This window comes from Phaeoacremonium minimum (assembly GCF_000392275.1).
Source record: "Phaeoacremonium minimum UCRPA7 unplaced genomic scaffold PA7_03_scaffold_480, whole genome shotgun sequence".
Lineage (NCBI taxonomy): Eukaryota > Fungi > Ascomycota > Sordariomycetes > Togniniales > Togniniaceae > Phaeoacremonium > Phaeoacremonium minimum.
Window position 1 is genome coordinate 1 of NW_006921382.1, and position 17313 is coordinate 17313.

Genomic DNA, 17313 nt, shown 5'->3' on the forward strand with positions numbered 1-17313 from the left:
TCACCTGACTGCTGGCAGGGGTAAGACCATGCTCCCCCAACTCACTAATAAGCATTTCATGTGACCGCCCTCACTGTGCATATAGCAATGTGCAGTAAGCCCTGTGGGCTGTTATACCCCATTTTCTCTAAGCGTCAGGTACGCAGAATGCTGGGATTAACCTACTACTTTGATTGTATCCTTAACCTAGCAATGTGTTTCAGAGTCATATCGACTTTAGCAAGCTATTCAAAAAATCTCTTTCCGCCAATATCCTAGGCTTTGACATGTCACAACTCCTAATATTGGAAGAGACTTACGGCCAGGGATGCTGTAGATAGAGACCGGGTGGACGGACATAACTAAGCACAGTGAATGGAAAGTATCACATCGGATCTCACAGACGACGGATCGATTTAGGGCTACTATTGAGTTGGGGGAGCATGGTAACCCCTGCCAGCAGTCAGGTGACTTATTTACTATTACTTACTTCATTTTTACTTGTCTCACTTAGCTATTACTACACGGAATACAAGAATGACTACCCCTTCCATTCCATTACGTTCTTCATGCCCTGGAGGCTTCGTTTGTGTGGGTGTTATGTGATATCTTGAGAGGGTGTTGGTCAGCAGTAGGCACTGCTGCCCTGTTTCACTATATGGACAGAAACAACAGGCGAATATCCCCAAACGGTGTGAAATTTGAAGTAAGACAATCCTGTAGAGGCGAACAATTTCGAATCCGCTAGGGACGAGAAAAGGCTGGGCTCATGGCCAGAGTTCTGTCATCCAATGATGACTGCAGTTGGGATGATGCACGTGCTTGTGGCTGTGCAGGACGCCCAAAAGTACAGCCCCAAGGTCGATGATCAGTGTTGCCTCTCAACATCTTCGACACCTGCCACATCCTTTCTTTACTGTTGCACTGTATAGCTAACTGAAGTATCCTGGCGCGATGCGATTGTCGATGCGATGACGACCGACCAAGTCCCTTCTACGTACGTCGTACATCCCATATTCAGACAGGGTCGCTCACTTGCGTTTACAGATTCACAAGCGCACAGCAGGTGTTTGAGGGAGCATCCAATGAGTTCCTTGCCAGCCTGACGGAAGATGGCAAGAAGCTCTTTGTACCGTTCAGCAGCTGCAACGAGATGATCCATAGCCTGCAAGACCGATGCAATAGCAGTCCTCTTGCCAAGGGACGTTTATTGCAATGCTGCAAGGCCGTTCGACGGGCGTCAGCGAATCTGGAGCCTTACTTTGAAGTCATCAATATCTTTTGCCAGACCAATCCGGAGTACACCTGCTTTGCATGGGGCGCCATCCGAGTTGTTTTTCTTGTGAGCCTTATTAGACTCTCGGCAGGCTGACCTGTCTGATTTACTTGCCCTTTCGCAGCTTAGTTCGAACTATGTCACATTCTTCGAGAAGCTCACGCAACTACTGTCGAGTTTCCTTGGAGTCTTGGACAGAGAAGGCGAATATGTTGAGAAGCTCTTGCAGTTATCCAAGATGAGCAGTCCTGACTCACGCGCGAGATTGTTGATGCATCTTGCTCTTGTTTACAAGGATATCATTCAGTTCTGCTTCGAGGCCTGCAAAGTCTTCCGGCGAGATCGTGGTAAGGAATTCATGCCTACTCTTCACATTCGTTAAGGTTCTAACAGTCGTTAGGCTTGTCACAGGTTCGCGTGCTAGCACGACTCTGCTGGAAGCCTTTTGACACGCGTTTCTCTGATATCCTCGCCGAGTTTCGTCAACATGAACGTCAATTTATGAGACAACTGAAGGTTACTCACAGACTTCTAAGCGTCAAGCATTTAGAAAAGGAGCTGCGAGCTACTGACGAGCAGAACGCTGCTACCGATTTCAACGATCCGACGGAGGACAAGAAGGCCTGGCACATCGAACATGCAAATCAGCAGAAGCGTGAGCGGGCTTTCTTTTCCGACCGCTAGTTTAATCGTCATGCTGACCCTAGCGCAGTCATCCTTCTAGATAGGCTTAAGAAATGGATTGATCCGCCAAACTGGGCTGCTCGCTACCAAGAGTGCATCAACAAAATCGAACCTGGAACCGACGAATGGATTCTCGAAGACCCGGCCTTTGAAGCTTGGGTTGAGGGTGAATCAAATGGAATTCTATTCGTTGAGGGTGAGAGACTCTGGGCTATCCTCGATGGCCTAGTGACTGACTATTCATAGGAAAGCCTGGTTATGGCAAAACGTTCCTATGTAGCGCTCTTGTTCGACACTGCAACGGGTACGCATCTGCCCGGAAAGGCGCTTCGAGATTCGATCAGCCGCCGCGGACATTGTTCTACTTCTTCAATAGACGTCAGGATGATTCGCATACTGCCACAGCTGCTCTGCGCGCGTTTGTGGCCCAGCTTCTCCACGCCTATAGAGATGACGAACAAGTCGTCGACATTGCCTCTGTGGCATACTTTCATGAAAACATTGGCCAGTTGAGCGCGTCCCAGGAAGAGCTTTCGACACTGCTTGCTATGCTCCTCAGATCGCTACCTAACGCCATCCTCTTGATTGACGGAATCGATGAATGCTCCAACCAAGCGGACTTCTTTCGTATATTGCAAAACACGGCCCTACCGTCGTCCGATGATCCGAAACCCAACCGAGCTCTGTGTAGGCTTGCCCTATTCGGTCGATCGAGTATTCGACTCCCGATCCGAATCGAGCAAGCGTCTAACCAATTGCGACTTTCTTGCCTACACAATCATGAAGACATCGAAGTATACTCTCGGCGGCGCATCATTGAACTATTCGACTCGGGAGTCATGCCAGAGGACGGAACAGTAGACGACGTCGTCTACCGCACTGTAGGGAGATCGAACGGCATGTTCCTCTGGGTTGTACTGTTTCTTGATATCTCCAGTGCGATGGACTGACCTTCGACGACCGGATTCGGGCGTTGGACGACATTCTTCACCTTGATGAGCTCGATGACCTCTACACCATGATTCTGCAAGGCCTGATACGGCGACTCCCAGCCAAATCCCGGGATAAACTTTCCTCCTTGTTCATGTGGGTAGGCTATGCATCTCGTCCCCTTACTGTCCGCGAACTCGAGCAATGTGTCTGCCAAAGGCTGCCTGAGGGGTCAAGGGATCGAATTCCAAACTTTGCCCAGACGCTGGGAACCTGGTCAGGAGCTCTTCTAGAGCTAGCCCCTGATGCTACTGTCCAGTACATACACATCTCGGTTCTTGATTATCTCAACGGTCTCGCCACGCACTCGCTTCTCCAGGCTGCCAGTCCCAGAGGCGACATCGCTCGCCAATTCGGCCACCACAAACCCGTCGGACATTTGAAGCTCGCCATATACTGCCTCGACTACATCAACAATGATGTGGATGCCGGTCCTCTTAGTGGCTCGCCACAAGTTTCTCCAAGTCAAGAACTTCAAAATCGCCGATTTCCAATGTTGAATTACGCGGTTACTCAGTGGCCCAAACACTTTTGCGAGGCGCTCCAGTCCGGGGTTGGACAAACCAACTCTGAAACCGAACAGTTCTTCGGTGAGCTCCTAAGCCATTTGGACGTATTCCTTTGCTCCCGTGAGCGAGTCACGACCTGGATCGAAGCGTCGTGGCTTCTAGCATCGGGACCAGATCTGTGCGGACTTTCTGAAGAAATGGGACGTGTCTTGGAGATGGAGGCTCTCGTGCGGAGTCAACATTGGCAGGAATTGCGCGATTTGACGGATAGGCTTCAAGGATTAGCAAAGGACTTGACGAGGCTGCGTGAGTCCTGGTCGCGTGTTTTGGCAGCAAGTCCGAACGAAATATGGGAACCCAGCATACCCGCCTTCACACAGTCAGACCACTGGGTAGCAACGAGAGACTGTAAGGTAGACACGGCAGTTGTGGAGGGTCAACATCACGATTCAATCCTCATCGCCTCTCAGGTATCTCACGACGGGTTAGAGCTAGCCCAGCTTCGCCTGTTTCCACCTCGGTAAGCCTTTCGCATTTCACAGCTTTTGAGAAGTTTGAGCTTATATTGCCCTCAGTACCACCATAAAAGAGGCTCCTCAGTCAAGATTCCCCGACAGCAGGCTCGCTGAAACGCATGCTGCTGGGTGGAGGGCTACATATGAGATATGGAACCTCGACAGCCGCACCGTGATCCTGAGGTACACATGGACTATCGACACTGCGGATATGGCCCTCCTGTTATATAATGGCATGACATGGCTGGACTGGGACATTGGGCCCAACCTTGGCCCCAAATTTGGCTTTCCAGCTGCCATATCTCCAAATCTCCGGAGGTTTGTTGCTGCAGCGGAGTGCATTGATATTGTCGAGGTGGGCGCACGTGGAACTTCGGTAAAGCGGACCTACATAAGGCGACGCCTGATTGATTGTCCCGCACCACCGTATCAAAGACTAACACCAGATTCACATCGCGTGGCGGCAATAATTTATCATCCGTGGTTCAGTGCAGATGGAGAATATTTGCTCACTCTCAGGACCGCCAGTGGACTAAGTACCAATCCAGACACAACGTTTTGCCCGAAAGATTGGGCCCTAAGAACGGTTCCACTGTGTCATATCGGCTGCAGAGAGATCCTGACGCCATCCGACCCGCTTCCGATCGAATGTTTCCTACCCCAAAATCAAGAGATAGACTACAGATGCTATGAAGACTTCGCTCGGATTTTCTGTTTTCACCCCTCTCTGCCACTTCTAGTAGTCTCGTCTCAGGGGGCTACATATCTCTGGAACATGGCCCACCCGGGTATGTACAGTCTGAACACTTTGTTTCCTTTTCCGCAACTGATATTTCCAGATCGAGTGGTGAGCATCATTAATCGAGGTTTACTCGACACTACATTTTCAGCCTGCGGAAGATATCTTTACGGGCGCTCGCCTACTCAGATGATAGCGTTAGACCTGGTGAAAGACATCGGCAACATCACCCGACACCTCTCAGACGAAAGAAAATCACTAGAATACCCATGGAAGAGTTCGGACAGATATGTAGAAGAAGTATCGGAGACTATCGCTCAAACGGCTGGTAAAAATGCCGGGTCACTTATCGAGAGACTCGCGGCAAACTCACAGCCCAAAACTCAATCCACTGGTGAAATTATCTTTCGATCAAAAAATGGTGCTGCCAGTATGTCGATGCTGAATTATATTGCAGAGACTGGCGCCGTCAATCTCATTTCTCTTAATAGCGACGGCGCGGTAACCGTCGAGACCATGTCACGCGTACCGGAGACTATTGTAGACGCGGAGATGACGATTACACCCTGCGGGAATGCAGACCTCGAGTCGACGCGGCTCGTGATCAACCGCCATAGGCGCCTGTACTATCATTTGGGGCTTCTCAACGAACCAGGCTTGCCAGCCATTGTTGAGAGAGCTAAGTCGTCTATCCCATCCGTAACAATGTCGTCTCCAAATGGGAAAGACGCGGTCGACTTCTTCGGAGGAGGTGATCCCAAGCGACGGCTTGAATTGCGAGGTGTACGGGTGGAGACTGCCCGGCGGTCAGATGGTAACCAGGTGCGTCTTCGTCACAGCACCTGGGAGGCGGAAAGACACCATGCGCACCTCGTTCCGAATATAGCTTTTCGATTCGAGAATCCCGATGATGAAGATCCCTTTTATATTGATGATGATAATAACACTACTCAGGCCTAGCAAGTCGATTTCTGCAGCTAGCTGTCAAAGATTTATGCCAAAGTGCTATTTCCTGGGATAATACGGATGCCGATAGTAGTCACATGTGAGAGATGTATATCCGTACTGCCTATGAAAGTACGGAAGTATAGTGCCTGGCAAAGGTCAATTAGCGCCTAAGCCATCTCGATCAGAATTGGCGACGCTGTACGTCGTTCAGATTGCCGCGTCTTGACAGATCCTTTTTCCTGTTCAATTTATATACTTAAATTTCTACCTTCCCCCGACGGTTGCGGAACACTTTCATGAATTTCAACCACCTAGGTTTGTCTATCTGGGTCGTGTGGGAAGGTATCCAAACCCCGCGAATCCTGTGTCCGGCAAGACGTGCGTAGCTTGGCTACTACTTGCATCAATCCTTGAACTGGCCTGTTGGTCATTCATCATCCCTTGAGACATGACTTGTCCCTGATTTCCAGAATCAAACTGAGAGCAATATGCATCGACGGGGTACCAGCCCTCGCCCGTTGTTCCGTACTCATATGTGCCCCATTGGTGAATGCCTAGGTGGCTCAAATCAGGCGCGCTTTCCATGCCTAGAAACGCTTCTTGATGATTCATAGAAGCGTTGCTCGGCATGAAACTTGTTTGTGGGAGTTCTAGTGATTTTGAAGGAGCCAATTGTGATAACCTGTCTTCAAACGACTTTGGTTGTGGACTAGGGTTGTGACTGGCACTGTGCTCGCGAGACAAAGCTGCTGATGAGGTTGGTGCCGACATGCCATGCCTCAAGTTTCCTGGGTCCCCCAGCTCGTACAAATCGGCGTTCTCCTCCAGTACCATCTCACAAGCCGAGTCACGATTGACGCGGCGTCGTAGTGATGAATGGGTAGATCTCGGTGGCTTGGACAGTGATGACTGAGGTTTTAGCTGTCTATTCTGATATTGTTTTGTCTTTCCTTCCTCGTTGCATTCTTCAAATAAGCCAATGAAGTGATTGTCTAGAATATTACCCAGTGTCTCAAGACCCGGCCCGCCGAGTCCAAGCCCTCGAAGACATGTTTTGAGAGATGGAACACTTTCGCAATACTTTTTATAGAGCTCGAAATGCTCCATGACAGCACAGTAATCTATCTCTCTGTTAGCTGTGTGTTGAATTAGATTGAAATATGTTCTTTCTGACCGTACGGCTGCACCGGAGTGTTGGGGAATAGAAGCTCCCATATTTTCTGCCACTGAACACCCACTGGATCTGACACTCTACCCTTTTTTGTTCGAAGTTTCTCCGCGGTATCTTCGTCAATTCCATCTTCCGCGTCGAAGTCTTGTGCTGAAACCTCATTCACTGGGCACAGTCCAGTGAGATACAGAACATGTTGTCGGAGCTCGTCGTTTGAGGAGAATATCGTCCGGCATCTGACGCATGCATGTGGCGGCATCACAGATCGTTTATGAAAGTCTTGGATATGTCTCCTAACTCCTGTCAGTTTCTGAGATATGACATGACATAAAAGGCTGACAGATATTTACCTTAATTCCGATGTGTTGTAGAACACAGTGAGTGCGCATAGTCGGTGGTCTCTCACATTGAAACGAAGTGGATTCTTCTTCCTGTATGGACAGATCATACGAAGCTTTTCAACCTTTGCCCGCTTGATAGAGCCTCGCATCGACTCGTGTTCTGCATCTTCATCGGAGTTATCTTCATCATCGTCATCGTTCAGATTCTTGTGCGTTCCAGCCTTCCGTTTGCCTCTATCACTGCGCGACGAGGAGGTTGAGGAGTGCTGGCTCGAACGGGTAATTGTTGTCGAGTTTGACGCATTTGTAGCGTTTCGATGCACTCCACCCACCTGTCGGAAGGCGGAATTGTCTTGTTCGAGCGCCCAGGTAATATCGCTCATAAAGTTGCGCACTACAATGTGACAATTGGGGAGGGTTTGAACCCCTCGCGCATGTTCCGACCCAAGAGTTTGACTCAGCGTGTACTTTAGAATGCTATCGACTGGATCATGAGAGAAAGATGGGGTACTTGTGAAAGCCTCATCACTAGTCACAAGACTCTCCACTGATGAACTGTCGTCAATCGTGGTATCAATTGCAGTGTTTTTCAGGAGTCGACGAGCCTGTGTCGGCATTGTTGGTGTTGGTTCCCTCTCTGGAGTGCCCTGTCGCAATCCTAGACCCGAGGTCGATTCTGGCATCGTGGCCACATGTTCATCATTATCTGCTTTGGGCCGATAAGGAAGGGATAATGGTGCCGATGGTGAGTCTATCACATCGTGATGAAAAGAGGGGACCGGGGAAGGGAATCTTTTAGACGGAAAGAGGTCGTCCGTGGGGCTCATAGGTGTAATAGGACTATCATTTGACCGAGTCGTGTTCAGAGTTGTCCTTGATGTCCACCCTTCTTGGAGCCGGGGACTTGAGGTCCATCCGGCGAAACCCGGTATCTCTATAGTAGTTCCATTGTAAGTAGATGGGCTAGTCAAATCCGTACAGATAGAGGAAGCGGGCGATCTCGTTGCGATGTCTGTTGCTTTGAATACGTGCCGAGAAACGATGCTTGTAACACCGTGCACAGCTGTTTGCTTGACTCCAGTATCGATACGCTTCACGGGCTCACCCTGTCGCTCTGTGGATGGCTTACGGCAATCCTGGAAATCTCCGTGAATATTGACCTTGGACATACCCCAACTAATGGTGGAAACAGGGCGATGGAGATTATTGTTATAACCGGAGGGAAGTGTGGTTTCAGAATCACGGGCTTTAAACTTATTGAATTAGCTCGTCGGCACAGTCCTCGTACAACTAGAATTAGAATCAGATTATTAGAAAGAGGACAAAACATCTGGGGCTACCCCGTCGTTTTGTTGATTTTGGTTTGAGCATGAGGCTCTGGGATTCAGTAAGCTCCTGGTCCTAGCGCTCATTCAGCAATCGCCTTACTCCAAATTTAGCCCATGCACGCCAAATATTGATGTTTTTCCTGCATGGTACCCCAGATTCGTCAGCTGATTGGCTGACTGGGCACTTTAAGGCAATTACCAGCTGCACCAGGTTAAGGCTGAGTTGCACTGCCGCAACGCGCTCTTTGGGGTGCAGTTCGTGGAAAGTCCCAGGAACGCATTACCTAAATAAGCAAGTATGTAGAAAGTATGTAGAAAAAAGATGGTATTGGACGCCATTTTCTGCGGCAATGCCTCGACAATTCGCAGTTCTTGCTCGATGTTGAAGTGGCGCTAAACGCAATTAAACTAGCTACCCACGACACCCAATCATCCATCCTCAAACAAACCTTGCTACCGGATTCCTTCAGACTGATTACAGTGGCCAGTCGTTCGGCATGTCAAGTTCATGGAATATATCATCATGTCTCCAGGTCGTGATGAACGTAAACACGGCAAGACGAAGGGGCGCGAAGCGAGAAGGATGGACTTATGGCGTGCATATATATATATATATATATATATATATACAAGCTAGCTGTGTTTCCTCTGATAAAGAATATGGAATGGCATCATTTGCTATCGCGTGTTGAGAGATCAAACCAAGTCAATACTGAAGCAAGACTCTCTACTCGACTATGAGTGAGCAGAATGACCCACTTCACAAATCGGTGATGGATTCGTGCGCAGGTATGGCAGAGATGATGCTTTGAACGAGCTATTGTTGTCTAACAATTAGCAGTCGCCAACCGTGTTCCAGCTACCCATAGCATGCTAGACCAATTCATCTACGATACCAATTCATGGACAGATCATATGGTGCAACACGGAACAAACACTCGAAAGCCTAAGGTAGATAACAACATGGCCAGGAAGAAGGCAATTCACGAAGAGAAATTGAGCAAGCACGGCTATCCCTTGGAAGTGCATCTCGAGTCGAACAGGGTCTGAGTACTGTAAGAAGGGTCATTATCCCTACCTCGGCCTAGGCTCCTTGAATCGGTACATCAGTGGAATCAACAATTTCGTCAGATGTTCGGGTCTTCTGGACACCATATCAAGAAAACGAGGCACACCCAGTGCTACAGGTGGCGCGATAATGTGCTAGCCGGTTAAGCGGCAATATAACGACCGATGTTCGCTTTCTGCCATGTGAGGGAGAGCTTGACCGACTTCGAGTCCGTCCCGAGCGAGTCAAGCCGGTGCCGATCCTCTAATCCTACCGGCGAACGCCCGCTCCGGCACATCTTGGCAATCAACATGGTCGCTAGCGGCTGAATCAGACTCTTCACCTAACTAAACGGCAACTAGCTGCCGCCACCAACTTCTTGAGCATGAGTTAGCAATAGCTACCCTGTATACGATAGCTTAAGTACCAAGTGCAGCTTGCTGCATCTTGACGACCGATTCGAACAGGCTCCCAGATCGCATCCTTTACGAAGACTTTCTTGGTGCGATTCCAATGGATTTCGGAGCCCCAGTGAGAAGATCAATTTTCAGGAACCCCGTAGGCAGGAATCGCGCCGTCGACATTTTACAGACCGTCCTCCACTCAGTGGGGATGATCTGCGTCATAGTCATGGCACTCACGGCTTAAGAGTTGGACATGGCGGGTCCACGTTCCCAGAGCCCCATTCCACGACCCATAACGCTCAGAAGTACGCCAATGATCGAAAGAATGGAAAGACGAAAACAGAGCTGTAATCCCGTCTTAAGCCCGCAAGAAGCCATCTCCTGTGACATCGGCGCAACTTTCGGCGCGAGTCAGTCCCGCATACTCTTGTCAGCGGTTCTAGAGTCAATATCCCCACGGGGACCACTGGCAGTGCAAAAGGACGTATCAATCAGCTTTCCAGGAGGCACCGAACGCTCTTTAGCTGGTGTGCCTTCGTTGCCTACCTCCACGATAGGCTCGTTGCCGTATCACTATCGCCAGGGGGCTCCACGACGGACTTGTTCGTGCTGTTCTAGATAGATCCACATCAATATAACACTTTATACAGTCGGTGTCAACCAGTATGATGTCATTCTTTCAGAAGGTCGAGTTTCCATGTATATAAATGCCAATTGTCCCATCGCACGTGGCCGAAAGCTTTCTTTAAACGTCGATCAGAAAGAGGCAGGGTATATTTAGTGCTTATTGACGCCTTTGGTCGCAGGTCCATGAGATCCAGCAAAACAAGAAACCCCTAAGTCTTCTAAGAGTGTCGATCAATATGGCACTATCCAGATTCAAGCAGCCGTATTTCGGCTTGAAGGGCGGATGGCTGACGTTCTGGATTACTGTAAGTGGTCACAATCCTCCGCATGAGTTGAAGAATCAAAATGGCATGCTAACGAGGCTCTTTTCCAAGGTTGCATGCGCTACAGACATGTCTTTGTTCGGTTATGACCAGGGTGTTTTCAGTAAGTGTCTGGAGATATCTTTTCATTCGCAACTTTTACTCACAGAATCGCAGGTGGCGTCGTCATCTCTGATGATTATCTCAAAGTCCATAATCTCGAAGGCGACGACAAGACAGATCTAAGTGCCATTGTTACGTCAATCTACGCTATTGGCTGTACAGTAGGTGCGATTGTTGCCTTCTCCATAGGCGAGGGCATGGGTCGCAAGAAGAGCATCATCTTTGGTACCACAATCATGACTATCGGTGCTATTCTTCAAGCATCTTCGTTCAGCGTTGCTCAAATGATTGTCGGGCGTATCGTCAGTGGGTAAGTTAGCAAGTGAGATTAGCGCAGTTCTGATCGTCTTCCTAACCTTAAGAATCTGGTTAACACTTTGCAGCATTGGAAACGGCATTAACACTGCTACTGCTCCTGTATGGCAAACGGAAACGTCGCCTATGAAGTGGAGGGGAAAGCTTGTGGTTCTTGAGATGATGGTGAGTAACTTCTCTCAAAGGCTTAGTGGATATTTCATACGACTGTACTTCAGGCTTCCTCGCTGTGACATGGTTCAAAGTCGGGGAATCATATGCATATACTTCGCGGGATTCCACCATTTCAACTAACCATCTGCTAAATATACACAAAACAGATGAACATATTCGGTTTTATGAGCGTCAATTGGATCAACTATGGCCTATCATTCGCTGGTGGTGCTATTGCGTGGCGTTTACCCTTAGCACTTCAGCTCGTCTTCTGCATGGTTTTATATGGCACTGTCCCATGGCTGCCAGAATCTCCTAGGTGCGTTCAACCATCGAGAATTCTTAGAAATTACTCGTACAAATGCCATGTCGATTAACAATCACTCTCCAGATGGCTTATTGCCCACGGCCGTGAGAAAGAAGCAGCACAAATTCTGGCTGACCTCGACAACAAGTCCATTAACGACCCTTTCATTATCGCTGAGAGAAAGGAAATCATTTACAGCGTGGAATATGAGAGGAAGAATGCGATCAGATGGAGAGATATTCTCCGTGGTCGGACGCAGCAAGGCACAAAGACAATTCGCAGACTTCTTCTCGGTGCTGGCACTCAGGTAAGCTAGTCTTCGCTCTTACTCTTCACTCTATTGTGTTCTTCTCAGAGGTATCTATCATCTGCACCTGTCATACAGTCACTGATGACGCATTGAATAGGCTCTTCAGCAATTTGGAGGTATCAACATCATGAGCTACTACCTGCCTACCCTTCTTATAAACTCCGTTGGACTCGAGGATAGCATGGCTCGACTAATCGCTGCTTGTGCATCTGTCGCATACTTGTTTGCATCGGGCATTGCTGCACCAATGGTAGAACGCTTCGGACGTCGAATCATGATGATCGTCTCTACAGCCATCCAGTTCTTCTGCTTCCTGATGATGACCATACTGCTCTACTACAATGAGAAGCCGGGCTATCCCCATTCGCAAGAGGTGGCCAAAGCATCCGTTGTATTCTTCTTCATCTACTACATGGGTTTCGGTTTGGGCATGCTTGGCATCCCTTGGCTATATCCAACTGAGATCAACTCTCTGCCGATGCGAACTAAGGGTGCAGCTGTCGCCACCGCGACGGACTGGTTAACGAACTTTATCGTGGTCGAAATCACACCTGCAGGCAGCAAGAATCTGGGCTGGAAGTTTTACATTATCTTCACAGTTCTTAACGCCGCATTCATGCCGATCCTGTATCTTTTCTACCCTGAGACTTCTGACCGAACTCTTGAGGACTTGGACGCCTTCTACAGAGACAACCCGCCGCTAATTGTTGTGGGTCATAAGGACTCAACCTCGCGGAGACGGCCTGCCAAGTATGCAGAGTGGCAGAATCGGGATATTGAGGAAGCTGCAGTGGCCACTGGCGCCATGCGACGGGACTCTGACAAGGCTGTCCCTGAGACTGCTCACAATGAGACGGAGAAGCAATCATGATCGTCTTCGCAGGCTTTGTGATCTGGGTCCGGTGGGATTGGTAACCCAATTCAAGGTTCAATAGATGGAGAGAATTGATGTTTCATATCTCTTTATAAAAGACATCCCATTCGAGTCACTTGAAGTGGCCATTCTATTTCTGACAAGTCAATATAAATACAACAACATTCTGCTCTCAACCTCTTTTGTTCCGCTCATTCTCGATGGCTATCATACAATTGCTTGAGGTTGAAGGAACTGACTAACTCTTTCTCAAGCGAAATACCTTTAACAACTTTTCAAACTCTTTTATTGAGTCTAAACAAAGCATCTCAAGAATTCGCTAGCCTCGTAAAAACTCCGAAGTCGTCGCTTGCTCAGTGGCATGATGACGCATCCTGCCTAGTTTGCTGGTTATAAACGATGGAAATAACCACCCAAGTGGATTATTTACCCTTCTTTACCCGAAGCGGGAAGGTCGTAGTGGGGATGCTGTCAGTTGCGGCAATCCGGCTCGGAGATTGTATTGGGATCCCCCAAAGTCGAACAAAATTGCGGAGAAACTTTGCTACAACGTCCTTCGACAGCCAAATACTTCCAATCGCCATGTTGTTGTCCAGTCGTCAAGAGTATCAATGAAAAGCGACTACATTCGCGCGTAGAGCTGCCTGTATCATGCTCTTGTGACGCACTTCACATCCCCGAAGATGACTTTAGAAGCTCGGGGCCCTATACCGTCGTCCAATAGCGAAGAGTCATCAATTCGCCAAGCTGCTGCGAATTCTGAGATCCGAGAAACGAAGTTGTCTGAAGGGGTTTTATCTACAGGAGTAGAGAATGCAAGAAAACCACGACCCCCCAATGGAGGATGGATGGCTTGGCTCCAAGTCTCCGCCGCCTTCTCGTTGTACTGGAACAGCCTGTATGTATTCCCTGATTGCACCAGTTGATGATGCCTCATGATACTTATGACTGTCTAGCGGTCTGCTCAATGGCTTTGGTGCCTTCCAGACCTACTACGAACAGTATTTGCTCAGCGACCAGACCGCATCAGCGATCTCCTGGATTGGTTCGGTCCAGGTATTCTTCCTCATGGCCGGAGGTGTTTTCCTTGGTCCGCTCTATGACATGGGCTACACGCGGTCGATGCTCTTCGCTGGGACCTTTCTCGTCACCTTTGGTTTCATGATGACGAGCATCAGCACACAATATTATCAGATTTTGCTGGCTCAGGGATTCTGCGTTGGCATTGGAACCAGCTGTCTTTACATGCCTGCCATTACCTTGATCCCACCCTACTTTACCACATCACGGGCTCTCGCTATGGGAACGGCGGGCGTTGGAAGCAGTCTTGGTGCTGCTCTGTACCCTCTCATGTTCGAGAGGCTATACCCGCAAATTGGGTTTCCATGGACCGTTCGAATTAACGGTTTCATCGTCTTGGCCATGGGCAGCTACGCCACCGTGGTAGCTCGGCCGCTCCGCAAGCCCAAACAGACCACCAAAGGCATGCAGTCATTTAAGGGGGTGACTAAAGCTGCTGGGCTCACAGATAAGCGGTACATGATCCAATGTATCGCCATCTTCTTCAGTAACGTCGCCTTTTTCGAGCCCATGTACTACTTGCAGACCTATGCCCTATCACATGGTATGCAGGGGCAGACCTTGGCAAGTTATCTCCTTGTCATATTAAACGCGGTTGCTATCCCCGGCCGCATCATACCATCGCTCGCAGCGGACCGGTTTGGTGTGCTGAATACCTACATCTGCATATCCGCCATGGCTGCCGTCAGCATATTTTACTGGATTAGCGTGACGAACCGCGCCGGGAACATTGCCTTCTCGGTGCTCTATGGCTTTTTCTCAGGAAGTGTCGTCACCTTGGCACCGGTGGTCCTTGCAAGTATTACCGACGATCTGAGCATATTGGGCACACGGCTTGGCTTCGTTGCCGTCTTGAAGGGTATCGGATCGCTCATTGGCCCACCCATCGCGGGCGCCATACTCGGAAATACAGGCAGCTATCTCGGTATCCAGCTGTTTTCTGGGCTGGCCATGTTGCTCACAGCAGTCTTTGCTAGCCAGCTACGGGTCGTAATTGCTCGACAAGCTAGGAGTGAGAAGAAGGGGGAATTGGAAGACCACAGCGGGCCTGAGAACGAACTAGAATCTCGGCCGTGAGCGTAGCGTTTCGAGAACAGGTGCGACTTCTGTAGTTATACATGTTGCATATACAATGGCTCGTTATCCCATATATACGCTATTCTCGGTCGACTTGTTGCTATCTTCGTGAAAAGTTATTATGGAAGATGGAAGATGCTATTGATTTAGAGGCATCAAGCGAGATCGACTAGCACGCACGATATATTAGGGAACTCATATATTTCCATGAAGCTTATGAGCAACCTTGAACCGCATCTTTTGTAATAAGAGTGAACATGAGGCGGAAATTTCGGGCAGCCGGGGCTAAGGACTTGGAATGTATCACCTTCGACATCCGATGCATGCAGAGTTAGCCCTGTCTCGAGGTCGGCAATGTATGCTTATCCGTTACATAAATATACCTTACCTCGCCCACGCTGAAGATCCGTTTGCCAAGCCAAGCCCTAGTCCAATCGCCTGACGACGGAGATGCAGGATGGCGACTGGTGTGATTTGTGGTCTGAAAGTCTGCCATACACTGAAACTCATTTCCGTGTAGTAATGCAGGGCAAGTGAGTTGCTTTCGGCGACCACACAAATGTACACCCAGGTAGAATAGGAGATGCGAAAGATGCGTTATTAGCCAAACAGACTCCCACCAAGTTCACTTGAAGACGGGCCAGCTGGTGGGATTCGCAACTGGCCACTCACAGATGTCGCATTCACCAAACAAGCTGACAGGATGCGACTTTTGCGATCCAAGATGACCTCAGACTCGTCAAATCAGCCGTTGCAGTGCGGAGGAAGCTACTTGAGAAAGGCGCTATTTGGGCATTATTATGGGTGTAAGTGGGCATGCCCAGATAGACGGTCGGTCTCGCGGGCAGGATCGAAGCTCCGTCGAATAACTTATTCGGCCTCCGGCAAGCCGCATCTTATCCAAGCGGGCAAGTCCCCGCAAAGTACACAAAGAGAAAGAGCGTGTGCGCCCAGACAGATCGCCCCAGAAGCCCAGAAGAGCTCGGTCTCGGTCTGCTCGCGTGCCAAATCGGGCCTGCAAGAAGTCTACGTAGATGCAGGTGCGATGGTCCCCCCACCTTCCCAATGGCGGGGCTGTAGCTGTAGCTGGAAGTACAGTACCTTACTGAGGTGTCAGAGATGCGGTCCCTCGGCACCTTCTAGATTATTAGCGGTCGCTTGACCGTTTGCCTACCGCTTTCAGCCCTAATAAGGAAGGGGCGTTCAACGCGTCACCACAGGCAATGATCTTGCAACGGCAGCGTGGATCACTGAAAACTGTGTATTTCAAGATTAACCCGAACCACGCTCGAGCCACAGTGCTTCCACAGAAACGTCACTATCTCCATTGCCCCTACCGTCCTGAATTTTCTTGGGAATTATTGAGTCTCGGTCTTTGTTTGCGTGCGAGCAGCATCCGAGCATTCCGAGAAATGCATGAGGTTGTGGGGCCGCATCGCCCGTGGGCATCGCGCATCGCGCCTCCGGTAATTAGTGGCCGGGCGGGCAGATTGAGAAAGCCGCAACGATTTTGATGGGCGTGTGAGCATTGGCATGCACTGGCACGCACTGTTGCAGCCTCGAATGCCAAGGAACGACCCCCTTGAGGTAAGAGAAGAGGCCTTTGCGTGGTGTCACAGCTGCACTGAGCCATTGCTAACCTGTAAGCAGGAGCAAGAGCAGCGATCAACACAACTTTGTATTTGCGCGTGCTACATGCCCTGTTACGGTAAGTGAGCGTCTGACGGTGTATCATACCAAGTCACCGCTGTTTTGCCATCTTTTCTTTCAAAGGTACGGTCGTGGTTGCCATCCTGCCCTGGTCCTGGGGCGCATCTGGCTGGATCCTTTCATTTGGCGCATTTAAACGGTGGGAGCAAGACCATGAAAAGAAGCAACGTGCAGTCGATTGTTGATTCTGCCATGAAAAAGATGACGATAAGCGCAATGAACGGGCGGTCGGGGTCTCACAGTGTGATGTTGAGTATGCGAGTGTTCGCAAACGGTAGTCATCGCTCTCGCGGGATCAGTCATTTTCTCTCACAATGAATGCACCAACCCAGCCTACCGGACTTCTGTTGGCTAGATGTGTAAAATGCTCCGGCCTCCACAACGTGGTCAGCGAGGCGGATATTGCGGCTTACAACAGCCCTCTCTGCCCTCGGCGACCACGTCAACAGTCGGGCCAACACTTCAACAGGCGCAAGGAGGATCTGCCACGCATGTGAACTGCT

General features: G+C 49.5%; 3 protein-coding genes across 3 annotated transcripts; all 3 read left to right on the top strand.

The window, feature by feature from the left end:
• Positions 1 to 950: 950 nt before the first annotated feature.
• UCRPA7_6609 (putative nacht domain protein) lies at positions 951 to 1939 on the top strand (the record flags this gene model as incomplete). Its single annotated transcript, XM_007919146.1, has 4 exons — positions 951 to 976; positions 1027 to 1321; positions 1380 to 1602; positions 1656 to 1939. The coding sequence occupies 4 exons, from the start codon at positions 951 to 953 to the stop codon at positions 1937 to 1939; spliced, it is 828 nt and encodes a 275-aa protein (XP_007917337.1).
• An 8856-nt stretch (positions 1940 to 10795) lies between these two features.
• Positions 10796 to 12940, top strand: UCRPA7_6610 (putative sugar transporter protein; the record flags this gene model as incomplete). The annotated part of the gene is made up of 5 exons (XM_007919147.1): positions 10796 to 10864; positions 10934 to 10985; positions 11039 to 11294; positions 11844 to 12066; positions 12167 to 12940. The coding sequence occupies 5 exons, from the start codon at positions 10796 to 10798 to the stop codon at positions 12938 to 12940; spliced, it is 1374 nt and encodes a 457-aa protein (XP_007917338.1).
• An 851-nt stretch (positions 12941 to 13791) lies between these two features.
• UCRPA7_6611 (putative mfs monocarboxylate transporter protein) lies at positions 13792 to 15100 on the top strand (the record flags this gene model as incomplete). The annotated part of the gene is made up of 2 exons (XM_007919148.1): positions 13792 to 13841; positions 13900 to 15100. The coding sequence occupies 2 exons, from the start codon at positions 13792 to 13794 to the stop codon at positions 15098 to 15100; spliced, it is 1251 nt and encodes a 416-aa protein (XP_007917339.1).
• Positions 15101 to 17313: the final 2213 nt, after the last annotated feature.